Source organism: Heloderma suspectum, chromosome 14 (assembly GCF_057233095.1).
Source record: "Heloderma suspectum isolate Gila_16-S chromosome 14, 16-S_ref, whole genome shotgun sequence".
NCBI classification, from domain to species: domain Eukaryota; kingdom Metazoa; phylum Chordata; class Lepidosauria; order Squamata; family Helodermatidae; genus Heloderma; species Heloderma suspectum.
In genome coordinates this window covers 5,148,322-5,170,431 of record NC_139471.1, presented here as the reverse complement: position 1 = coordinate 5,170,431, position 22,110 = coordinate 5,148,322, and the positions used below count along the sequence as shown (strand labels likewise).

The 22,110-nt window shown below is 51.4% G+C and overlaps 1 protein-coding gene across 6 annotated transcripts in view; it reads left to right on the top strand.

Moving 5' to 3' along the window:
- PNPLA7 (patatin like domain 7, lysophospholipase) overlaps nucleotides 1-22,110 on the top strand; it is a 116,389-nt gene extending 94,279 nt beyond the window's left edge. For 2 of the 6 annotated variants that reach the window (XM_084821027.1, XM_084821024.1), the window contains exons 27-35: nucleotides 3,099-3,215; nucleotides 5,927-5,996; nucleotides 7,528-7,644; nucleotides 9,041-9,189; nucleotides 10,355-10,507; nucleotides 11,376-11,486; nucleotides 14,031-14,115; nucleotides 15,515-15,618; nucleotides 17,574-18,505. In XM_084821027.1, the coding sequence (XP_084677153.1) occupies nucleotides 3,099-3,215; nucleotides 5,927-5,996; nucleotides 7,528-7,644; nucleotides 9,041-9,189; nucleotides 10,355-10,507; nucleotides 11,376-11,486; nucleotides 14,031-14,115; nucleotides 15,515-15,618; nucleotides 17,574-17,645 (978 nt within the window). In that variant the 3' untranslated portion in view covers nucleotides 17,646-18,505. Of the gene's footprint in view, nucleotides 1-3,098; nucleotides 3,216-5,926; nucleotides 5,997-7,527; nucleotides 7,645-9,040; nucleotides 9,190-10,354; nucleotides 10,508-11,375; nucleotides 11,487-14,030; nucleotides 14,116-15,514; nucleotides 15,619-17,570; nucleotides 18,506-22,022 lie in introns of those variants that run through there. The other 4 variants (XM_084821026.1, XM_084821028.1, XM_084821025.1 and 1 more) reach the window with 3 other exon arrangements.

The window sequence follows — 22,110 nt, the reverse complement described above, 5'->3', positions numbered from 1 at the left end:
TTGAAAAATTCTCCCCCAAACGGTACCATTTTTGCACAGCTCTGTTTCTGTTCATATCCCCTTTCAGCTGCTGCGTTGGCACAGTTTTGTGTTTCTGTTGTTCTAAAGGTGTTTCATGTTGGCGATAGGATCTAGCTCACACGGGATCACATTGCCAATGATATGTGATATCACAGCATCACACAGCCAATCAGATTAGGCAACGGGGGACAGCACTGCAAAGCCAGATCGGAGTGAGGGCAGTACTTCCCATCCTCACTCTGAATAGGTAACCATTTCTGCCTCGTTTTGCCAAAATTGCCCCCAGACAATTGCCAAAACATGTGGCCACGTTTCGCAAGGGGGTGTAAACTTTCACCAGATGCACCTGCCTGGTTTGTCTTGGTCCTAGACAGAGGATCGGAGCTTCTCTGCAGGATTATTTGTTGTGTTCTCTATTTATGTTCTGCCTTTTTTTTTCTTTAAAAAAAAATAACCCAAGGCAGCTAAAACAGGCACTTCGTAAGAGAATGGGCTCCTGCAGGGCTCTCTCCTTCAGCATCCTGATGGACTGGGGGAGGGAGCCAGGCCCCCCTTTCGCCCAGCAAGCAAACCGGAGTGAGTCTCGCTGTTAACTGAACTAGAATCGAGCAGCCTGCCAACTGCACGTGCTGTGGGCTGCAGCTGTTTTTCTCTGCCCACCTGTGTGCCGACACAAAGGACGTGACAGAAGCAGGACCCAAAGGCAGCCAGTTCCCGATGGAGGCAGGATTTTGGATTCCCTTTGGCATCCAGCACGCACCTGATGCTGCTGCTTGGTGGGCCGCCCGCCAGAGAATGGCTGGGCCCCCTTACGTCGCTGCTGCGGCTTTTTTTGTCTTTGTCTGTCTCGCGAAATAGCTCCCACCTGTTTCCCCCTCGCTTCAACGAGATGAGGAATGGCTGTGGGTAAAAAAGGCTTTTAGGTATTTTTAGACATCTTTCTCCTCCTCCTCATGTGGGGGAGTGACGGAAACCAGGTCAAGGGGATTACTGAACAACAAACGGAAGGCCTTTTCTGAATCTCCTTTTTTGGGCATCTGGCTTCATCCGTCAAGCCTTGCGCGCCCTGGGCCAGGAAACTAAACACGGCAGTTGGATAAGCTGGACTGAAACGCCTGCTAAGCGGTGGGAACAGGAGCTCCATGTTTGCGCGTTTTTCCAGCTGCAGACTGGAATTCAACTCCATGGGTCTAGAGAGTGAAAGGCCCTTCACTTCAGCCTCTCTCCTGTTTACTCCAGGGATTGGCAAACTCCAGTTTTCTTGAGAGTCCATTGTATTTTTCAGATACTCGTTTTGGGCGCCAGAACAATCCACCTGCTCACCAATGGTCAACTTCTGTAACAGGGCTGCAGGTCTTCTGTCCTGGGGGCCAAATGGAGCCATCCCATTCGGGCCTCCATGGTTTCCCAGATGGCCACAACCCCTTTCCCCTGCCCCCTTTCCCCATACTTCATTTCTGTGCAGTTTTCCCTCCATTCTAAACGGTTGCAATGCCTCTCCTAAGGCTTATTTACTGGCAATAACAGCGTTAAGCTACAATAGGCTGGTAATTTTGGCCCCTCCCCCTTTGCCTTCAGCCCCACCCACCAATGGAATGCAGTCCCCAAGAGCTTCTCCGCAATGGAATGCGGCCCTCAGAGTGAAAGAAGTTCTGCACCCCTGCTCTATAATAAAGTTGACATCCCCTCATGATGGAAGTGTCTTTGGGCATGGAGTGCAAGCACTCAGGAGGGCATGAGGCCATCAACAGAGGAATGAGCTTGCTTCCAGAAAGATCCGCTCAGGAGATAGCATACTGGCAGTAGGCCTTTTCCTTTCTAGATCGCACGTGAGGCAGCAATATAATGACGCACACACATGAAGTATGTCCAGGGGCCCATTGCTATTTCTCCGTACTGACTGTCATCACATCATGCTTGAAACTCAACAGGGCCTCCGGAAGCCAGCTAATTGTTTCCCTGCAGGCCATATGCGGCCCATGGGGCATCAATTGTCCATACGCAGCTTATGAGTGCAGGGCAGTGAATCGGGGGGCGGAAAGCCTTGAAAGGCAGTGAACGGCTCCCAGCAGCGGGAGGGCCTTTGCTCCCCTCCCCGTCCCATCAAAGCTGCTTCAGAGAGCTTTGACCTAGACTGTATCTAAGAAATGTGATAGCATCCTTTAAAAAAAGACAAGGATTTCTTTATTTAGTTATTACATTTCTATATTGGCCCATAGCTAAAGCTCTCTCGGTGGTTCGCAACAATTAAACCGTGAAATACAACATGGTAAAATGCAATATAAATGTTCAAGACTACAATATGAAATAAAAATAAAATCCAAAGTAAAACCTAGCAGCGATGCAAATATTTAAAACACAGTAACGGATTTAAAACAACAGAAACAGAAATGTAAGTCTTTTTTTATCCCGCTCCTCAGCCGAAAGGGCTCCTGGAGTGGTTTATACGCAGCCAGTAAAACAAGACAGTCCCTGTCCCCGTCTAAAAAGGCACGGCACACAAGGAAAAAGGGGTGGGGAGGGAAGGGGGGGATGAAGTATTTCAGCAGTATATGGCCATGGAACCCATAGGAACATAGGAAACTACCTTTTATACCCCATCAAACTAGGAAGGACCGTTGAAGGAGCCTGTAGCTCAGTGACAGAGCAGAAGATCCCAGGAAAGTGTTCCAAGGTGGGCCAGGTTCGTGCTGTGGGGGACAAGAGAGACCCAATCAGCCTGCCCTGTGTAAAAACTGTGGGGTTGCCATAAAATGTGCCCCAGATCCCTTGGCAGATGGGCCGATGCACCAAAGCAGCTTTCCCCAACCTGGTACCCACCAAATATTTTGGACTTCAGCTCCCATCAGCCTCAGCCAGCATGGCCAATGGTCAGGAACGCTGGCAGTTGTCATCCCAAACATCTAGAGGGCACCACGCTAGGGAAGGATGCAACAAAGATTCCCTTAAGTCGGAAGGTTTGACATGTGCACCCTTCAGGTTAGAACAGTTTTGGTGGAGGGGAATCTCCGTCGGGCTGTCGCTGTGTCATCCCCCATTTTTGCGTATGTACCTAAACAGTCTTGCTTTCCTTTTAGAATATGAATTCGGTGTACAAAACAGTCCTCGACTTGACGTACCCCATCACCTCCATGTTCTCTGGAGCCTCCTTCAACAACAGCATCTGCGACATTTTCAAAGACAAACAGATCGAGGCAAGTGGCTTGTTGCGTGTTTAACAAAATTTCCAAGGCTGGCCAGGGACAAATAGACTGGAGAGGTTGGTCCGGCATTGCCCAGTGGACTTCTGGATGAGAACAGGCTGCTGATTATCTAAACCAGGGGTGTTGAACCTCTTTCAGCCTGGGGGCTGAATTCCATTTTGGAAAAGTTCTCGAGGGCCGCATTCCAGTAACGGGTGGTACCAAAGGCAGAAAAATGCCAACCCATTGTAGCTTGACCCTCTTCCTGTCAGTCACAAAGCCTTAGGAGAGGCATTTCAGCTTTTTAGAATGAGGAAAAAGCTGCACAAAAGCCGGGAGACCACCAAACAATTGGTGGCCGAAGGAAAGGGGGTGGGGTGAGGGGAAGGAGACATGACCATCTGGATGACCCCAGAGCACCAGACTGGGACCCCAGCAGGACCAGATTTGACTTGCAGGCCTGAGATCTGCACCACTGATCTAAATGTATGCACGTTGGAGTTTTGTGCACCAAGTGGTGGTCCAATTGTTGTGGCAGAAGAGACTTGCAGGAGCATTTAGATGCACGTTTGCTTGTTTTTCAAACATCCCTTGCTGATAGTAGCCTCTCTTTCCAATTCTTCCTGCTCCAGATTATGTAGCCTGTAATGCTGCTTTTGCCAAGTTCAGCTCCGGATTTCTTGAACTGTTCTATAGAACGGGTTCAGAGGAGGGCAACAAAGATGATCAGGGGACTGGAAACAAAGCCCTATGAGGAGAGACTGAAAGAACTGGGCATGTTGAGCCTTGAGAAGAGAAGACTGAGGGGAGATAGGATAGCCCTCTTCAAGTACCTGAAAGGCTGTCCCAGAGAGGAAGGCCAGGGTCTCTTCTCGATCATCCCAGAGTGCAGGACATGAAACAATGGGCTCAAGTGACAGGAAGCCAGATTCCGACTGAACATCAGGAAAAACTTCCTGACTGTTAGAGCAATATGATAATGGAACCAAGTCCCTAGGGAGGTGGTGGGCTCTCCCACACTGGAGGCCTTCAAGACGAGGCTGGACAGCCATCTGTCAGGGATGCTCTGACTTGGATTCTTGCCTTGAGCAGGGGGTTGGACTCGATGGCCTTGTAGGCCCCTTCCAACCCTACTGTTCTATGATTCTATGATATTTGTAAGAAAGAATCCACTGCAGTCTTTGTGTGTGATACCAGAAGAGGTCTTAGGTTCAACGTGCCAGGGCTGGAGGTAAATGTCCTCGGCCCAGATTTTTCCGTGCATTTGCGTCCATGTGTCTTAATAATCCAACTCTGAGCTGATGCTTCTTTATCTACATAATCCACCCCCAGATTGCTTCTTAAGGAGATTTTGAGTGGTCAGAATGCATATTCCCCTGTGCTCCCCCCTCTCTGGGTTTATGTTAGGAGCATGTTTTAAGTCCATCTCCTCCCTCCAAGACGACTTGCTTGGGGTTCCATTGCTGTGTTGTCCATGCCCCACGGGAGAATGTTACTTCTTAGAACCTCATTTTAAAATGGGGGGATGGCTTTCATTCTTTCCTAGGTTTAAGATAGGCACGCTTCTCCCCTCACCCCTGAATTAAAACCTGCAGTGTGCTTTTATTACTTTAAAAGGTGTGCTTCTTGAGAACTACTGACTCTCAAAAGATTCGGCTGTGTTCACCCATCGCTTTAAGCCAGCCTTCCCCAACCTGGTTGGGCTACAACTCCCATCATCGCCAGACAGAATGTGAACAAGAGAGCCAGTGTGGTGTAGTGGCAAGAGTGCTGGACTGGGAGCCAGGAGATCTGGGTTCTAGTCCCCACTCGGCCATGGAAGCTCACTGGGTGACTTTGGGCGAGTCACAGACTCTCAGCCCAACCTACCTCACAGGGTTGTTGTTGTGAGGATAAAATGGAGGAGAAGGAGGACTATGTATGCCGCCTTGGGTTCCTTAAGGAGGAAAAAAGGCAGGATATAAGAACAACAAAATAAATGCAATAAATAAAAATAAACAAGCAGCATGCTCATTCATGCATGCATCCTGTTCGCTCCTGCTCCACCCCTCCTTTTGCACAAGCGGCTAAACAAAGCCAGGAAAAGCAAGAGCTTCGCCTGATGTCCAAACCAGGGATGATGGTTTGCTGCACCCAAACAAGCTACAGCTAGCAACAAACCCTGGTTTAAAGCTGGCTTACAATCCTGGTTTGTTTGGGCACGATAAACCACCACCCCAGGTTTGACCATCACACAAAACTCTTCCTTTCCCGGTTTTCTCTCCCCACTTGCTTGATGGGAAGGGTGAAGCGGAAACCCATTAACATTCTGGTATATTAAGCCATTGTTCATAAAGTGAGGTGCAAATGTAGCCTCTCTGTTTCTCTATTCGTCACTGATCTCGGTGTGCCTTCCTGATTGGAAGAGGAGCCTAAAGCAGCACTTCATGCAGAGCTGCGCTGGGCAACCTCCCCTAAAGGCAGGCGGTAATTTTATGCGCCCTCCCTGCCCCAGGAGCGTTCAAATGGCCAGTTGCACCCAGTGCTGAACCACTGGAAGGGTAGCGTGTCCCTCAGCAAAGGCGGATTGTTCCAGCCTTGCCTAATTCCTGAGCATCATGCAGGGATGCGGCAGGCAGGCTCCTCTGAGCAGGTGGGGGCTTTGAGAACCTCTTCTGCATTTTCTTTCTCCCGGCTCACCGTTTGGGAATGAGCGGTTTAATGGAGTGCTTTCTGTGCGGCAGGATCTCTGGATTCCTTACTTCACCATCACAACAGACATCACTGCCTCGGCCATGAGAGTCCACACGGACGGTAAGCACATCTGGGTTGGGAATGCTTTGCACCTCCAGGGCAATCATACTGCACTGGTTTCTGTAAAGTTCCTTGGAGGCTGTGCCCCAGAGGTTCCTAAGAGGAGCCCTCCTGCACCACACTACTGTCCATCTAGACCAGGGAAGGGCAACTTGTGGCCCTCCAGTTGTTGCTGGGCTGCAGCTCCCAGCAGCCGTCGCCAGCAGCCTCCACACAATCAATGGAAACAAGCCCATAGGCTTACAATGAAAAACAAAACACAGCACAAAAGGAAAAGAGGATGAGGAGGGAAGAGGAAAACAAGCCAATGCAGGCACGAGCGCTTAAGGCAGAGGTGGGGCACACTTGGCCCCCCAGATGTTGGGTTGCAAACTCGCATCAGCCCTAGCCAGCATGGCTGGTGGTAAGAACTGCAGCCCAGAAACATCTGGCGGGCCACGGGCTGGCTACCCGTGATCTAGACCCAGCCTCCTGCTTCCCACAGTGAGCAGCCTCGTGCCTCTGGGAAGCCCACAAGCAAGGTGTGATGGCAACAGCATTGTTGCATTGACCTCATACTCATGATTGGATGCGCACCATGTCTTCCCAGTCCTCTCCGTCCGCGGAAGGGCTGCCCCAAAGGAAGGGGTCCTTGCGCTGCTTCCGGAAGCTTCCCAGGCCCGTGGCTGCTTCGGTTCTCGGTTCGCTGGTGTCATCTTATCCCCCCTGCCCCGCCCCCCCGATGTAAACTACACAAAGGAGCGTCTGTGCTCCCCGCCCCCTGGGCCAAAGTCATGGCTGCTGGAAGATGGATGCTCGGAGGAATGAGTTATGAGGGCGAGCCTTGGACCCCCCCACATTCCGTTGCAAGTGAATCCAATCCATTTCTGCTGATTAAAACCACTCTGCTTTTAATGGTTATACATTCCCTCATCACCCAGCTCTGAATAGAAATAATGGAGCCAGTCCGAGAGAAGAGACAGGGCTGCCAGCCAAAGCGTTTCCACGCCATGCTGTTTGGTAGGAATAAAGGGGTGGAGAACGCGGGATCTGAGGAGGCACCGTTAGTTCTTTGGCTGACTCCTTATTCCCAGATACCCCCCCTCCCGGTTTTGCCCAGGGCTCCCTCTACACTGGCCTCCATCTGATGAGGAATCCCTGCGTTTATGGATCATGGGTTTTCTTCTGCCTTCCCTCAAGGGGGAGGGAGGGCAAGGGAAGAGGGGGTGGCTATCTGAGGACTCTGAGAGGGCCGGATTTGGCCCCCGGGCCTAAGATTCTACACCCCTGCTTTATCCCATTGCGTCCTCACAACCCTGTGAGGTAGGTTAGGGTGAGAGATCACGACTGGCTGTGGGCTGCCTCATGAGCTCCTTGGCTGAGTGAGGATTTGAACCCAGGTTGCTTTGGACCTAGGCCCAGCCTTCTCCCTGTTGCACTCCTCTGGCTTCCATCCCTTCTCCTTGTAGAGGGAATGGCATCGGTGGGGGTGAGAAGAACCTGCTTCTTCCCTTCACGGGGAGATGGCGCCCTTCTCTGCTTTTCCCCGCAGGCTGCCTGTGGCGGTACATCCGAGCCAGCATGTCTCTCTCTGGCTACTTGCCCCCGCTCTGTGATCCGAAAGATGGGCACCTCCTTATGGACGGCGGTTACATCAACAATCTCCCAGGTACCACTTCAATTTTAAAAAATAATAATCTCAAAACGTTTGGGAGGAACCAAACTTAAGATCGGAAAAATGCGAGACGGAGAGAAACCTAAGGACTCCAGCTTCACTGAGCGAAAGAGCGCCAGAGGCATCTGGGTGTGGGGTAATTGTTTAAATGTCTGTGGGAGGCATTCCTACCCTTTTTGAAGTGTTACTATATTGTCAGGAACTGGGAATCCATTTACCTGGCCAGGTAGCTTGAACGCTGTCTGCAAGGGGAGAGATGCCTGAGTTGGGATGAAGTCCAACGTCAAGCCTTCAGCTGTTTTTTCTTCCTTCCCGTGCCCCTTCCTGCTCCCTTTTGAAGCTGCCTGGTTTCATGTGCAGGACTATGACATTACTCTACCACCGACCCAGTGCACATTTACAAGTTTACAGCCAGGGGCATCATTTGGACGTAGCAGCTGTGGTGGAATCCCTTCCTTCTCCCCTGTTTTCAGATGCCAAATGGTGTCCTATTTCTGGCCATCTCCTTGGCCATAAACTGCTGTGAGTCACTGGCGTTCAAACCGACTTACCTTCAGGGGTGGCTGGATCCCTGGACTTATACTTAGGGGTTCTTGGGCAAGTGACTTTTCTTCTCAGTCTTACCAGATGCCTTCTGGGAAATGAGCATTTTGTGACCGGCCATGCCCACCACAGCAGCCATTTTGTGAATAGATGAGCCCCCTACCCTCGCAGCCATTTTGTGAGAGTGCCCAAGATGCTCTCAAAATTCCAAATGTGCCCAATGGTCCAAAAAGGTTGGGGGCCCTTGTTTTCGTCCAGCACTTAATCAACCGGCTCTTGACATCGCAGTAGCTAAGAGGGATAAATAACGACGGCACCAAACGCTGTTAAAATACACTGTCTTTTTCTTTGAGATGCAAGTCTAAACGTATGCAGGAACAGGCCTTTAAACCTTGCTGAGCATTTCTCCGCACCGTTCTGCCTCCCCCCCCCCCACCAGCTGGCATCTGAAATGGCAGGCTCGTCACGACTGCATTCTGTGGGCCTCCTTTCACTCCTGCGTTCCTCTTGTCTTCTCACCCTCGCCTCCCCAAGGGACCCTGAGTCACTCCTTTCTCTGCAAAGGGGCCTTTTCTGTCGGGGGAAATACTTTGTATGTTTGGGTTTGAAAGTGAATTACCAGAACAGGGAAGGGCCTATAAATTACCCTAATCCTGCTGAGAGGGAAAAGCTTTCCGAGAGAACTTTGTGAAGGTAAAATTGGCCTTCCTTGGAGCAGCGCTGGCAAGGGTCCCGTGTGGAAGAAGCACGGCCAAGGCCCTGCCAAAAAGTTGCCTCGTGCTGGGGACCGGCCAGCAGAGCAGGAGGGCCACAGGCGGGGAATGACTCTGCTGTGCTGTCCTGACAGCGGACGTTGCGCGGTCCATGGGGGCAAAAGTGGTCATTGCCATTGACGTGGGGAGCAGGGACGAGACGGACCTCACCAATTACGGCGATGCCCTTTCTGGCTGGTGGCTGCTGTGGAAGCGGTGGAACCCCCTGGTGGAGAAAGTGAAGGTATGCATGGGATAGGAGGGCAGTACAGCTTGCTCCTCCGTAGCGGCTCGCCAGCTCGCCTCTGGCAACTTGAGTTCGCTTCCAAGGGGACCAGGAAGAGTTTTCAAAAACTGGAGAAATTCGAAAGGCAGAGTTGTCTTTTGAGGTGTCGGTGTTCTGCCACGGACTAGCACAGATATGTGTGGGCAGAATGGGCTGGCAGACATTTTCTGGGCTAATTACCGTGTGTGCGTGCATGTCCGCATATTCGCAAGGCTGCATTACACTTGCAAGGATTCTGTTGTTCAGATGGGGAAATAAGGCCATACATATGCTACCATGATACCATATGATAATGACGTTCGGCTGACACGTGAAGGCCTTACCGAGGGTGGGTGGGAAACTGAACACTCAATGGAAGAGGCCAGAAGTGGTTGCAGGCCCACATTTATTTTTTGTGCCATGTCAGCACCACACAAACAAACCAATTTCAAGCCTGTTTTAATTGTCTCCACTGTCAGCCGAAGCGTTGTCATTCTCTGGGGATCTCCTTAAATTTGGGGGCCATTTTTGCCCCTGGATGCCCCCCCCATGGTCCGGGGGGGGGCATCCAGAGGGGCTACAGACCCTTTGGCCCAAAGGGTCAAAATTAGGGTATTTTCAAGATAACTATTTTCAAGATAATTTCAAGAGCACAAAGGGGTCAAAAAGGCTTCAAAATAGTTGCTCTAGATGCCATTTTGTTTTGTGTTATTATTTATTTTATTATTATTTACAATTTGGGGGGGTGTTGCAGGGGTAGTAATAAGCCACGGGCCACATGCTACCCACTCCTAAATTAGAGATATTAAAGTTCTCGCTAAAGAATATCTCTAGGAATGGAACCCCTTACCTAGGGAGGTGGTGGGCTCTCCCACACTGGGGGCATTCAAGACGAGGCTGGACAGCCCTCTGTCTGGGATGCTTTGACTTGGATTCCTGCACTGAGCAGGAGGTTGGACTTGAGGGTCTTATAGGCCCCTTCCAACTCTACTATTCTATGATTCTATAAAACAATTTGCAGAGTGGGGTTGGGGGAGGCTACAGGAGTTGAACATGTTTTGGGTCAGCTGAAATACTGGCACCTCCCCCCCCCCCCGGCCGCCATTTCCCCATTGGCACTAATGAGGCTTTGCCCCTTTGGCAGGTGCTGAACATGGCCGAGATCCAGACCCGTCTCGCCTATGTGTGCTGCGTCCGGCAACTGGAGATGGTCAAGAACAGCGACTACTGCGAGTACATCCGCCCAGCCATCGACCACTATGGCACCCTGGACTTTGGGAAGTTCGACGAGATTTGCGTGCGTTTCGGGGGGGTCGGGACGGGGAGCTGACCTGGAGCAGCGGTGTCAGTTGGGGCGTCCTTGGCTTGGAGGCCTCAAATGAGCTGCTTGGCACGAGAGGGTGGGATTCCGGCCTCCTCCACCAGCGAAGGAGGCTGGGAAACGTCCCCTTGAGTGGCGAGGTGCTGGTCGCCAGCGAGGCTGAGCTGCGGCAGCTTCACCCCCCCGCTCTCCTCCTCCACAGTGGCCCTGCACTTCTGAAATGGCGCCAAGAGTCCGTCAGGCCCCATCATCGCAGGCTTTTGGGAAGGCCCTGAAGACGCATGTGCTTCTTCTGGCCTTCCCCTGATCTAGGTTTTCCTGGACCGTTCTGGTTTGTAGCTGCAAGTGTACTGCAGGCTCTCAGTCCTGTCTGGGCCAGAGGTTTTTTGCTGGTGCTTGCCGCTTTCATGTTTGTTCTTTTCGCGGACGTTGGCTGTTTTATCGCAGGATCGTTTTGATTCTAAGGAATTGATACGGTTGTAAGCCACCTGAAAGGCAGGCTAGAAATATTTTAAATACATTGATTGAAAAAGGGCCCTATGCACATTTAGACGGAAAAAATCTGACAACTGCCAGCATGCTCCAGCCAGCCCTGCTGCCTGGAACATGCTGGAAGTTGTCAGACTTTTTTCTGTCTAAATGTGCATAGGATTGGGCCCTAAAGAGCTCGTGACCCTTCCCTCCTACCCTGCATAAGTCACAGCATGACCGTACCCCCTTTTCTAGCTCCACAACTCACATCAGGACACAAGCAAAGTGTGGTTCTGCCTCCAGATCCATCCCCCAGCACATTAACCCAGCTCAGCCACAGCAACTGACCGCCCTGCTCCCTTTTCTCTTTCAGGAGGTGGGCTACCAGCACGGGCGGACAGTCTTTAACGTCTGGTGCAGGAGCGGAGTCCTGGACAAGATGCTGCAGGACCGGCAGGAAGTCTGTAAGACCAAACCTTCCTGCGTGAGTATCCCGGGGGGGGGGGGGGGGCAGCCTTCTGCTGGTCATAATGTCCTTTCCTCTCTTTGCTCCCCTGGCATGACTCTCCGCTGACCAGGTGGTGGTTTTATGGGTGAGGTGGAAGTTTATGTCTGCATTCAGCTCCCTCCAGAGAAGGGGGGGGGGGGCGCAACCGAGGCAGCCCTCTGCCGAATTTCGAAAGCACTCTGCAAGCGTCTGTCAAGAGCAACCTGAACCTCTCCCAGCAGCCTGCTGGATGGAGAGAGAGAAGGGGGTGTCAGAAAGAAGGGGGTCCCACCAGCTCCTACAGAGTGCCCCCTAGGAAATGCAGCCTGTAACGGGGGAAAAATTCCCCACCCCTCCTCTGGCTTGGACTTTGGTGCTTGGGCACATTTTTTTTCTTTTCATCTCACCGCTTTGCCTTCTGAGAAAGGAGTGTTTTGTGACTGCCCACCACCCCCATGGTGGCCATTTTACAAATGGCCAAGCCCCACCCCCCATGGCTGCCATTTTGTAATCATGCCCACGGCGCTCTCTCAAAGAAATCCAAATATGGGCCCCCTGACCCAAAAAGATTGAGGACCCCCTAATCTAGGGACTGTGTGACTTGCTACAGTTGCAGCTGGGGAGGTGGGCTGCCTCAGGCAAGAGTGGACCCAGTAGCCATTCCACAGGCTGCAAGTTGTATGGCTGTACGTAATCCATGCTTTAAAAAAAGTGTTTGTTTTTTAATTAAATTCTGTGCCCAGACAACCCCAGGTTTTGCACCAAGAAACTCTGGGCTTTGTAAGTGGCTCCATTTGAGCCATTTAGAGTGCAATCCTATTTTTCTTTATTTCTTTTATTCACTATATTTGTATACCCCTCCACGTCAAACATTTCGGAGTGGTGAACAAGAAGATAAAATAATAAAACACCATGTTAAAATAATTAAAACATTTTAAAAGGAACAGATTCTGAACTTAAAGAACCACGGCTGGCCACTCAGGAAAGGCTTCTCGAAATAACAGTGTTTCAGAAGGTGCAGAAAGCAACACAACGTTGGCACCTGCCTGACCTCCAAAGACAGGGAGTTCCACAAGAAGGGGGCCATGATGCTGAAGGCTCTTTTCCTGGTGGACTCCAGCTGGGCCAAGGGTCCAGCGGAGTTCTCTCGGTCACTGTTCTGAAGGTTTAGTGACTCTTTGGCCAGCAGCCTGCATTAAACGCGCCGTTCACCAGACGTTGCTTCCTCTCCTGTGCGCCTCTGGTTTTCAGCCCTCAGTGTTGCCAAGGCTCTCTGTGTGCTGTTGTTCAGTAATCTCCTTTTTACATTCTCCTGGGTGGGACAAATTAGCCGGAACGGGGACAGCTGTGTCATGATGTTTGCTTTGGTGCGGCCCTGTTTGTCGGTAGCAGGCTGGCTGAGCCCTCTCCGCGTGGCTTTTTGCACCTCTGCACCCTCCTTAGGCATTTTTGGTGGGTGCTGGTGCCCCCAGCCTCGGGGGGCATGTGTTGTTAAACGTTGTTGTTGTCATTTGACAGTACTGTGCGTGGAGAGATTTGTGGCCCAAACCAGACATGGCACCGTTAGCGATTGTGGAAACAGTGCTTTGGAAGCCCCCCTCCCTGCACGGCAGAATCCCCATCCAGCTCAGCAACCCCCAAGGGATGTCTGAGAAATCCACAATAGAATCACGAGTTTGGAGTTTTATGAATCTGAACCACAGGTTTCGTGGTGGACCGGCTTTTCCCCGATTGGGCGGATTCTGCAGACTTGTGGACCATTTGGGGGACTTTCTGGAATTTTGCGCAAATTTAGAAATAGAAAAATATGCATTAAAAAAAAAAACACCTCCCAAAAAGGCACATTTCCCCAATAGGCTAAAGTGTGAAAATGCATAGTTGGGAACAATTTGTGCATTTTCACAAGCGCGACTTTCCGCAAATTCAGGAACGGAAAAAAATTGTCCGATTCCTTTGATGAATAGATGATGGAACGAAAGGTGCCTGACGATCTGCAAAATGCAGACGGAAAAGATTTTATACAATCCGTACATCCCTAGCCCCCCCCCCCAGCTGTTTCTTAAAAATTAGCCACACCAGGGCTAAAAAGGTATAAATAAGGTCGTGTCTAGTTCAGTCCTCAGAGAGCAGCTTGCCCAAGGTGGCCTAATGAGCAGATACAAGATTCAAGTTAGCGGAAGGGCTGCGGTTCAGTGGCAGAGCCCCTGGTTTGCACACAGAAGGTCCCAGGTTTGGTCCCTGGCATCTCCAGATAGGGCTCAAAAACCTCCTGCCGGAAACCCTGGAGCGCTGCTGCTGCCAGTCCGTGTTGACGATACTGGGCTAGATGGAGCAAAGGTCTGACTCAGGCTGAGGCAGAGCCCAACGTTCCTATGTTTTCAGAGCTGTAGCTCAGCCCCCTTCGCTCCCATGCTGCACCAGCTCTCCTGTGGGCTGTTTTCTCCAGCGTGGGGCCAAGTATTTTCCTTGTGCTGGAGAAAAGCCGACAGACAAAGAGGCCCCGGGTAGCAACCGTATCACCTTCTCTTTCTTCTTTTCCAGCTTGTCACCTGCCCCACAACCTCTTTCACGGACCTGGCGGAAATCGTCTCCCGAATTGAGCCGGTCAAGGCTGTCGTGGTGGATGGTGAGTCTGGGGTGGGCAGAGGGATGTAGAGACATGAAGGCCTGGAAAAAAACCAGAAAAAAATTAGGAAAACCCAGCATTTATCTGGGGTTGTGCCTCTGCCCCCCCCCCCCGCCAAGCCTTCGCATCTCTTGTGAAGGGGGCACGGGGGGAATCGCAACTGCACAAAAAACCAATTCCACCTTCCTGTGTTTGTTGCTGAGGCTTCCCTTGGCCATCCGCTCTTTGTTTTGGGGGGCAGGCGGTGATCCTCCTTCATGTGGGCCGGGCATCTGCTTTTGCGTTTGCTACCGTCCACTGTGCATCGAGGAAGGTTGTCCAGTGCAGCTTGGCTCGCTTGCTCGAGCCGTCTGCTTTCTGTTTGTGCGGTGAGCCCCTTCTGCAACACGCCAGGACCCGGCAGTCGCGTTTGGCATGATATCGTCCCAAGCTCTTATCGCCGCTAACCTGACAAGCAGGCGCATGGCAGTGTCACCTCGGGTGTTGCCGACAGGAGTGGGGTGCTGAAGATGCGCGGGTTGTGGCTGGCTTAGGCCTTCGTGGCTGAGGTGAGGTTTGACCAAGGCAGAGCTGTAGCTATGTGCTTCTGCATGCAGAAGGTCTTGAGTTCGGGTCCTCGGCATCTCAAATTCAGTGGGTCTCAGCAGGCAATGGAGGAGATCACCCGCTGAGACTATTTCTTTATTACTATGTTGATATCCCGCCTTTTTTCCTCCGTAAGGAACTCAAGGCGGCGTACATAATCCTCCTCCCCCTCCTCCATTTTATCCTCAGAACAACAGCCCTGTGAGGTGGGTTGGGCTGAGAGTCTGTGACTGGCCCAGAGTCACCCAGTGAGCTTCCCTGGCTGAGTAGGGACTAGAACCCGAATCTCCCGACTCCCGGTCCAGCGCTCCAGCCACTACACCACGCTCGCTCTCTGCCTCAGACCCAGGAGAGCCACTGCAGGGCTACATGATCTAACACAGCCTTCTCCAGCCTGGCGCCCTCCAGCGGTGTTCAGCTCCCATCATCCCCTGCTAGCATGGCCAGGAAGTCTTGCCTCCGTGTCGGACCTTCATGCGAAACCCAGGCCCATAGCTCTTCTGCCGCCCACACCTCGAGCATCTGCTTAGCTCTGACCTGGGAAGATAGTCGAATCCTGATTGGGCAGCCCAAAAATCTTGGGTGGATCAGTGCTCCCACGATTTGGGAGGCCGGCCTTGATGCAGCCTCGTTCATCCCTGCCAGTGGAGAGTTCGGAGTGGCTTCTTCCGCCTTGCTTAAAATGCCATTTCCAGCAGTGGCCGGTTGCAATCTGGGCTACCAGGCCTGATCTGAACTAGCCCTGAACACCCCTCCCGCCCTCCCCAGTGCTGGCGCGAAGCACTCTCTCTCCCAAACTCTCTCCCCCCTTCAGATGAATCCGACTATCAGACAGAGTATGAGGAGGAGGTTCTCGGAAGCCAGAGGGACGACTATGTCAATTTCCTGAGCAACCAGGCCGAAGAGGACTCTGACTCCGTAAGAGCTCCCCGGGCCCTTCTGGGCACAGCTGTCTACCCCCAGGGCAAAGTGCCTGCGCGGGTCCAATGCACAGGGGATGCGGGGCGGGGTTTCGGCTGCCAACAGAGGCGCTGGGCATCATCGTCTGCCTGGAAGCCCTCTCTCGGCTGTGAGGAGGAAGTCTCTGTGCGTCAGGGGTGGGGGCTCCCTGACCCACGCAGATTCCCCATCCAGCCCTCGGAGCCTTCTTGGACTCCCGCCGGGGACAGGGCATGGCCTGGAGGAACCCCACTGTCATCTCTGATCACAGGTCAGAGATGACAGCGGGGGCGTGGCCAGCGCTGGGAGAAGCAGTTCTTCCCAGCGCCAGATGGCTCCGTTTGCGCACCGCCCCCAGGGGGACAGCAGAGAAAGGGACTCAGGCAGCACTGCAAGGGGCCACCCCTCCCAGCGCGGGCAGGGCGGTCTCCGCAAAGGGGGAGGCCAGACAGGCGGCGGCAGGGGCATCGCTGGGCGTGGCCACACCTGCTGCCATCACCTGGCCTGCAGGGGGTTGCAGGGAACTGGATTGCCCCCCCCAGATCATGCCCCCCACACCTGTTCTACATGTCCAGAGGCACGCCACCTCTGCATTCCTTTGTGTTTTCCAGGAAGAGGGGATGGCTGAGCGCCTGCTCGGATTCCGTCAGTCAGTTTTATTCAGTCATAGAATCATAGAATAGTGGGGTTGGAAGGGGCGTAGAAGACCATCGAGGCCGTTGATGTTATTATATGCATACAGTCCGCACACCAGTTACCCAAAGCCTTTCAGATAATTTGCTATCGACTCAGTGATAGATAGATAGATAGATAGATAGATAGATAGATAGATAGATAGATAGATAGATAAATTTCATTCTGTTGTCAATTTGCTACACTCCAAGTAAAGCTACTCTCTGTCCTTCGTGGCTGTGAAGAGAGAAGAGAGACTCACAAGTGTGTGCGCTATGTATATCTGCTGAAAAATCTCCAAGGCTAAAGAGAGGGGAGGGGAGGGGAGGGGAGCGCTTGCAGGATTTCTGTGGGCCTCAGTGGGACTTGGGGGCTGTCGTTCTTCCTCAAGAGTAGAAGCAGCAGATCAAATTAAGCCAGAAGGCTTAATGTATGTATGTGGGCTAATATGCATAGGTCATGCAGGGCACTGAACTGGTTTTTCTTGTCGTGGGTTTTTTTTAGCAGAGGGTTAAGCAGAGGGACCTTTTTTAGCAGAGGGACCTTTATAGTCCCATCCCCAGCCAAATGGTAATAGCTTCTCTCCCAGGTTCTGTCTCCAGCTATAGGACCTCTGATAACCAAGGACTAGGAACAGTCTCTGTCTGAGACAGAGTTAGACAAACTGTTGCTTTGAACTGGCATGAAGCACCTCCTTATATCAGGGACCTAGCACATATTTATAAGCATGTAAATATTTTAAATATATATTTTATATTTTAAAAATCCATATTTATTTATTTATTACATTTCCATACCACCCAATAGCCAAAGCCCTAGAAGACCTATTCTGCTCAAGAAGAGCCAGATTTTGGAACCTGAATTAAAACTAAACACATTTTTAATATTTGCCTGCTTGGATTAATTTATATTCTGCTGCTGCCCACTTTGTGGAGTGGTGGCACCAGGGCTGACATTTCAGTCCCTGGAGTCTCCCCCACAGGGTGCACCAGAGTGGGGAGGCAGAGTGAAGAACCGGGTAGCACTCAGAGGGCTAAATTGAGCTTGCTGTCAAGCTTGAGCTTGCCAAATCAGCCAGCCAGATTTGTCCCTTTTAGCGCTCCACAGCCGCTATGGAGTGCCACTTTGTCTCTTTAAAAAAAAAATGTGGGTGGGGTGGTGCTGCCCTCCCCTGCCCTAAAGGGTTGAGCCAAGCAAAGCCCTTGGAAGTTGTGTATGGCCCCCCAGCCCAGATGAACGAAACCTTCTTTTGCTTCCAGCAGGATCAAGAAGTCCGACTCCGGAAGCACGCCAGTGTCAACAGCCAAGACTCGCAGCCTGATGGACAATGCTGAGGTGCTCTGCCATGGGACTCTCGAACAGCCCAGGCACGTCGCTGTCTCCTCTCGCCATTACAGGCTTCCCTGGCTGAGATGCAGCAGTGTCTGTCTTTTTCTCTCCTCTTTCTTGCCTACAACCAGGGTAGTGAGAGGCCACGGGCTGCCGACACTGCGTGAGACCCTCCCTCTGCCCCCTCCCGCATCCCAAACGCCGCCTTTCCTCCTGGATGCAAGTCTGCAGAAACATTCTGCTGAGCGGCTGGGCCTGAGTGGATCCTGGGGCCAGGCTGTGTCGTGCAGGCTAGGTGCAGAGCTCAGGGTGATTTTTTTGCTTGTTCCATGAACAAGAAGGCACTGGCAGGGGAAGCCTGTTTATATATATGTGTGTGCACGTGTGTGTGTGTGTGTGTACACAATGGTGGGGAGGAGAGAGCAGGGCAGCTTTTGACACTCTTCATCGATCCCTCCTGGTTTATCTTGCTTTTGCACCAGTATCTGCAATGGGGGACGAAAGGTTCTGCCGCCAATTAGCAGGACACCTGAACGTTAACATGCACATGGCTTGGGATGCTCCTCGCTCAGGTTTGATTGTGAGGCCATCTGTCGGGAGCTGGCTTATGGGATGGCAGAGGGCAGCACCCTCACCAGGAGCCGTGCGTGGAAACCCCTGTGCCACGTCGGCTGTTCCTGCTCCCTGCCGCAGAGGCCTCTGGGGGAGAACCTCCTTTTCCTTTGTGCCTTCCAAAAATGTCTGAGAGGCCTCAGCTTGTCCAGCGCTTGCAGTGTCTCCCCTTCAGCGAGCGCTCGGAAGGCCACCTGAATAAAGCTGTTCCGCGTTGCAGCCTCTGTCCCCCCCTCCCTCCCCAGTCGTTCTTAAAAAATAAAAACAAAGAATCCAAAAACCCACCTGGTGCGGTTGCCCAGTTCATTCTGCACCCTGGCTCGGGCCCAGGGGGATGTGGTTGGGGGGCAGGGGCAGCTTCCATGAGCCAAGGTGAGGACGTGAAGGGGGGGCAGCTTGGGAGATGGATCTGACCTGCGAGTTCACAGTCCACTGAGACATTCTCTTACACAAAGGGAGCAAGAACTTTTGAAGAGCACAGGAAGCGCCTTATACGAAATCACACCATCGGTCCATCTAACTTGGTGTTATCGATGCCAGGGGTGGATAAGTTATGGCCATCCAGATGTTTTGGCCTACAACTCTTGTTAGCCCCCGCCAGGGTAGCCAGAGGGGACAGAGCATGGGGGTTGAGGTCCACAACATCTGGAGGACACCAGCTTAGAGAAGGCTGATGGTTTGGCCTACAAGCCCCATCTGCCTTGGCCAGCATGCCTTCTTTTAATGGAGAACTGCACTCCTCTGGGAGCGCAGTGCTCTCTGAAAACAAGGAGGACGCTCCCTGCGTGTCTCGTTTTAAAGGGGAAATACTGCTTTTCATCACTGCTGCGCGACCAACATTTGGCAGCAATTTGGTGTCAATTTCAGCAGTGGGGGATGCAGTTTTCAGTGGGTTGTGACCAGCAGAAATGTGGGTTGTGACCAGCAGGCCCTTTGTGGTTGCCCTGTCCTGAATTAGGTACCGACTTTTCCTGGCATAAAAAGTAGCCGTGTTTGTGTTTCATGTCCCTTTATTGCCACCGAGAATCTCTTCTTCCCAGCGATGAGCCGGATGGGGGAGCGAACGGTTCTCTGGCGCAGCTTGACAAAACCGGACGTCTAACGTTGCACTCATTCTTCTGGTAGCCAGGGAACATCGTGTGGTGTTGTTTTCACAGGGAATGTGGTGCTTAAGAGATGATTGCTGTGTAGGCAACGCGTTCCTGGAGATGGAGCTGCAATTCAAATCTGACATTTTTCTAAGAAACAGATGGAGCGCGGCCTTGCGTAAACTCTCAGAATATGAATAGGTTTTGCTCGTGGCCTGATTCTGCTGTGCTTCAGGATAGGAAAGGAACTTTCCCCAACTTTGAGGCCCTGGAGCATGATGTAAGGATGGGGGGCTGCATTTTTATGACTATGGTTATTTATTAAATGGATGCGTCACTTCCCATCGCAAAAAGCACTCTTGAGGCAACTTAGACACAAATACAGAAACCATAATATAACAGGAGGGAAAACAAAATTGGTGTAAGCCATAATCTGCACAATAAGGCAAATGAATAATGGGCTAAAAGTCATCTGATTTTAAGTTCATGTGTGTGCTTAAAACCCCCTTAATCAGTGGATGCTCCCCAGCCAAGTGAACGTGGGTCTGGCCACTCCTGGATGGAAGGCCACGAGGCCTAGGTCAGCTTTCCCCAACCTGGTGTCCCCCAAGAAGTTTTGGCCTACAACTCCCATCATCCCTTCCCATTGGCCATGCTGGCAGAGATGGTTGGGAGCTGTAGTCCCAAACATCTGGAGGGCACCAGGTTGGGGAAAAGCTGTCGTGGGCACTCTTCACTGCCTGGAATTCCATAAATAAATGTGATGGTTTAATTTTTAAAGATTTTGCACCAAGCTCACCCAAATCCTGAACCAGAGAAAAGCAGGAATTTGCAGTCAATCGATTCTGTAACCTGTCAGCTTTCTTATCATATATACCAGTTGGTGGGACACCTGTAGCCTGCCAGATACTGGACTCCTATCAGCCCCAGCCAGTCAGGGATGATGGAAGTTAGAGTCCAACATCTGGAGGGCCACAGGCTCCCCACCCTTGCCTTAGTGCCCGCTTTAGCTTGTTTTCCTCTTCCCCCCTCATCCTCTCTTCCTTTTGTGCTGTTTTCTTTAAACTGCAATCCTGTGGGCAGGCGATGTCTTGTTTTTGTTGATTGTGTGGAGGCTGTAGGCTGGGGCTGAGTGGCCTCCTTGGTCTATGTAGCAGACTCAGTTCCCCAGGTGCCTTATGTATCCAAAACCGCAGCGTCCCTATGCAAGAAGGAAGTATCTGCAAACTAAGGAGAACCCCAAGACTTGCAGAAGCATCAAAACAACCTCTTTAGAAAAAATGCCGGGGGGGGGGGGGATGGAAATCCCCAAACAGCCCAATGAACACCCAGGATTCTCTGATGTCACAGAATGCTTACCAGCTATGGCGGGGGGTGGGGGCAGGTGAGTATCCTAACTAAGAGCACCCCACACCAAAATATTTTAGGTCAAAATATACTTGTTTTATACGGGTGCTTCCAGATGGAGGGGTCTCGAAGGCGTTATGCAGCCATCCTGGCAGGCTGTTCTGATGAAGGTGAGGAGGGGGGGGACTCGGCTATTGCACTGCCCCCGGCAAAAGACTTGATTTTTCCCCCCCTTCCCTCCCCGTCCCTTTTGCTTGTGTGCCGTGTACTTCTAGATTGTAAGCCTGCAGGCAGGGGACTGCCTTGTTTTACTGATTATATGCCACCCCTCTGGGAGGCTTTTTGGCCCAGGAGCAGGAGAGAAATACTTTAAATAAATAAGTAAAATTTCTACAGTTAAAAAAAAAAAGCCAGAAGCAGCAGTGGGAAAACATGGGAGAGTTACAAATGGAAGACGATGACGTCTGAATACACACATACACCTTGTAAAATTCTGTAATGGCGAGAGAAAAGCTTCATCCGGAAGCACCCTATAAGTGTTCTTCTCATCAGGGGATGGTGGAAGAGCCACGCGAGGGACCGTTAATCGCCATCCTCGACCTCTGGGAATCCTCTCCCAACAACTCCATTGCCTCCTGAGAGTTCATCAGGCATTGCCCATAGCCTTGCAAATATGTATCTTCATGAGGACTGAAAACTTGTTTCAAACACACATGCAGACAGCAGCAGTTTTCAGGGTAATTTACTCCCTCCTTGCCCCAAAGTCGGCTTCTATATTCTGGAAACGTAACTGCAATTCTATGTTGCTCATTCAGAAGTAAGCCCTATGGCGTTCAATGGGACGTTGCCCTAGGAAAGTGTGTGTAGGATTGCAGGCTGAATAAGTACAGAAATATTCCTAATTGCTTTCATTCAAGGAACATTTTACAGTGTAACAGTAATAATGTTGTCTATATATTTCACCCCAAAATGAGGACTTGGCCCCCATTTTAACTTATCCAGCAGTCCATTTCTGCTGTTTCTAAGGATCAAATCTGTCAACTTAACAGATGATATTCCCTGTTTGTTCCCCCCCCCCTCCATTTTCTTTAACCACTTTTGGATTGTTGGTGCCTTTTGTTGCGTCTGACAATAATTCTTGCTGCAGTCATGAAACTTTAAAATTATTTCCACGTCCGCTTGTCTTAATGTATCCTTTAGGAGATCCATCAAAACAACACCGGTGTCTGGTGCCCATTATCTTTTCCTAATTTCATTGGGAGGTTTCTTAATGTTGCTGATAATTAAAGTTCGCCTTGCCAGGTCTCAGCAATGTCCTGTTTGCTTTTCTTTTAGGCTAATTAAGCCCAACTGGAGCTGCTAAACAAAAGCCGAACTCCTCTTCCACGTTTAAGCGAGAGAACAGGCTTTGTGGATCCCGACC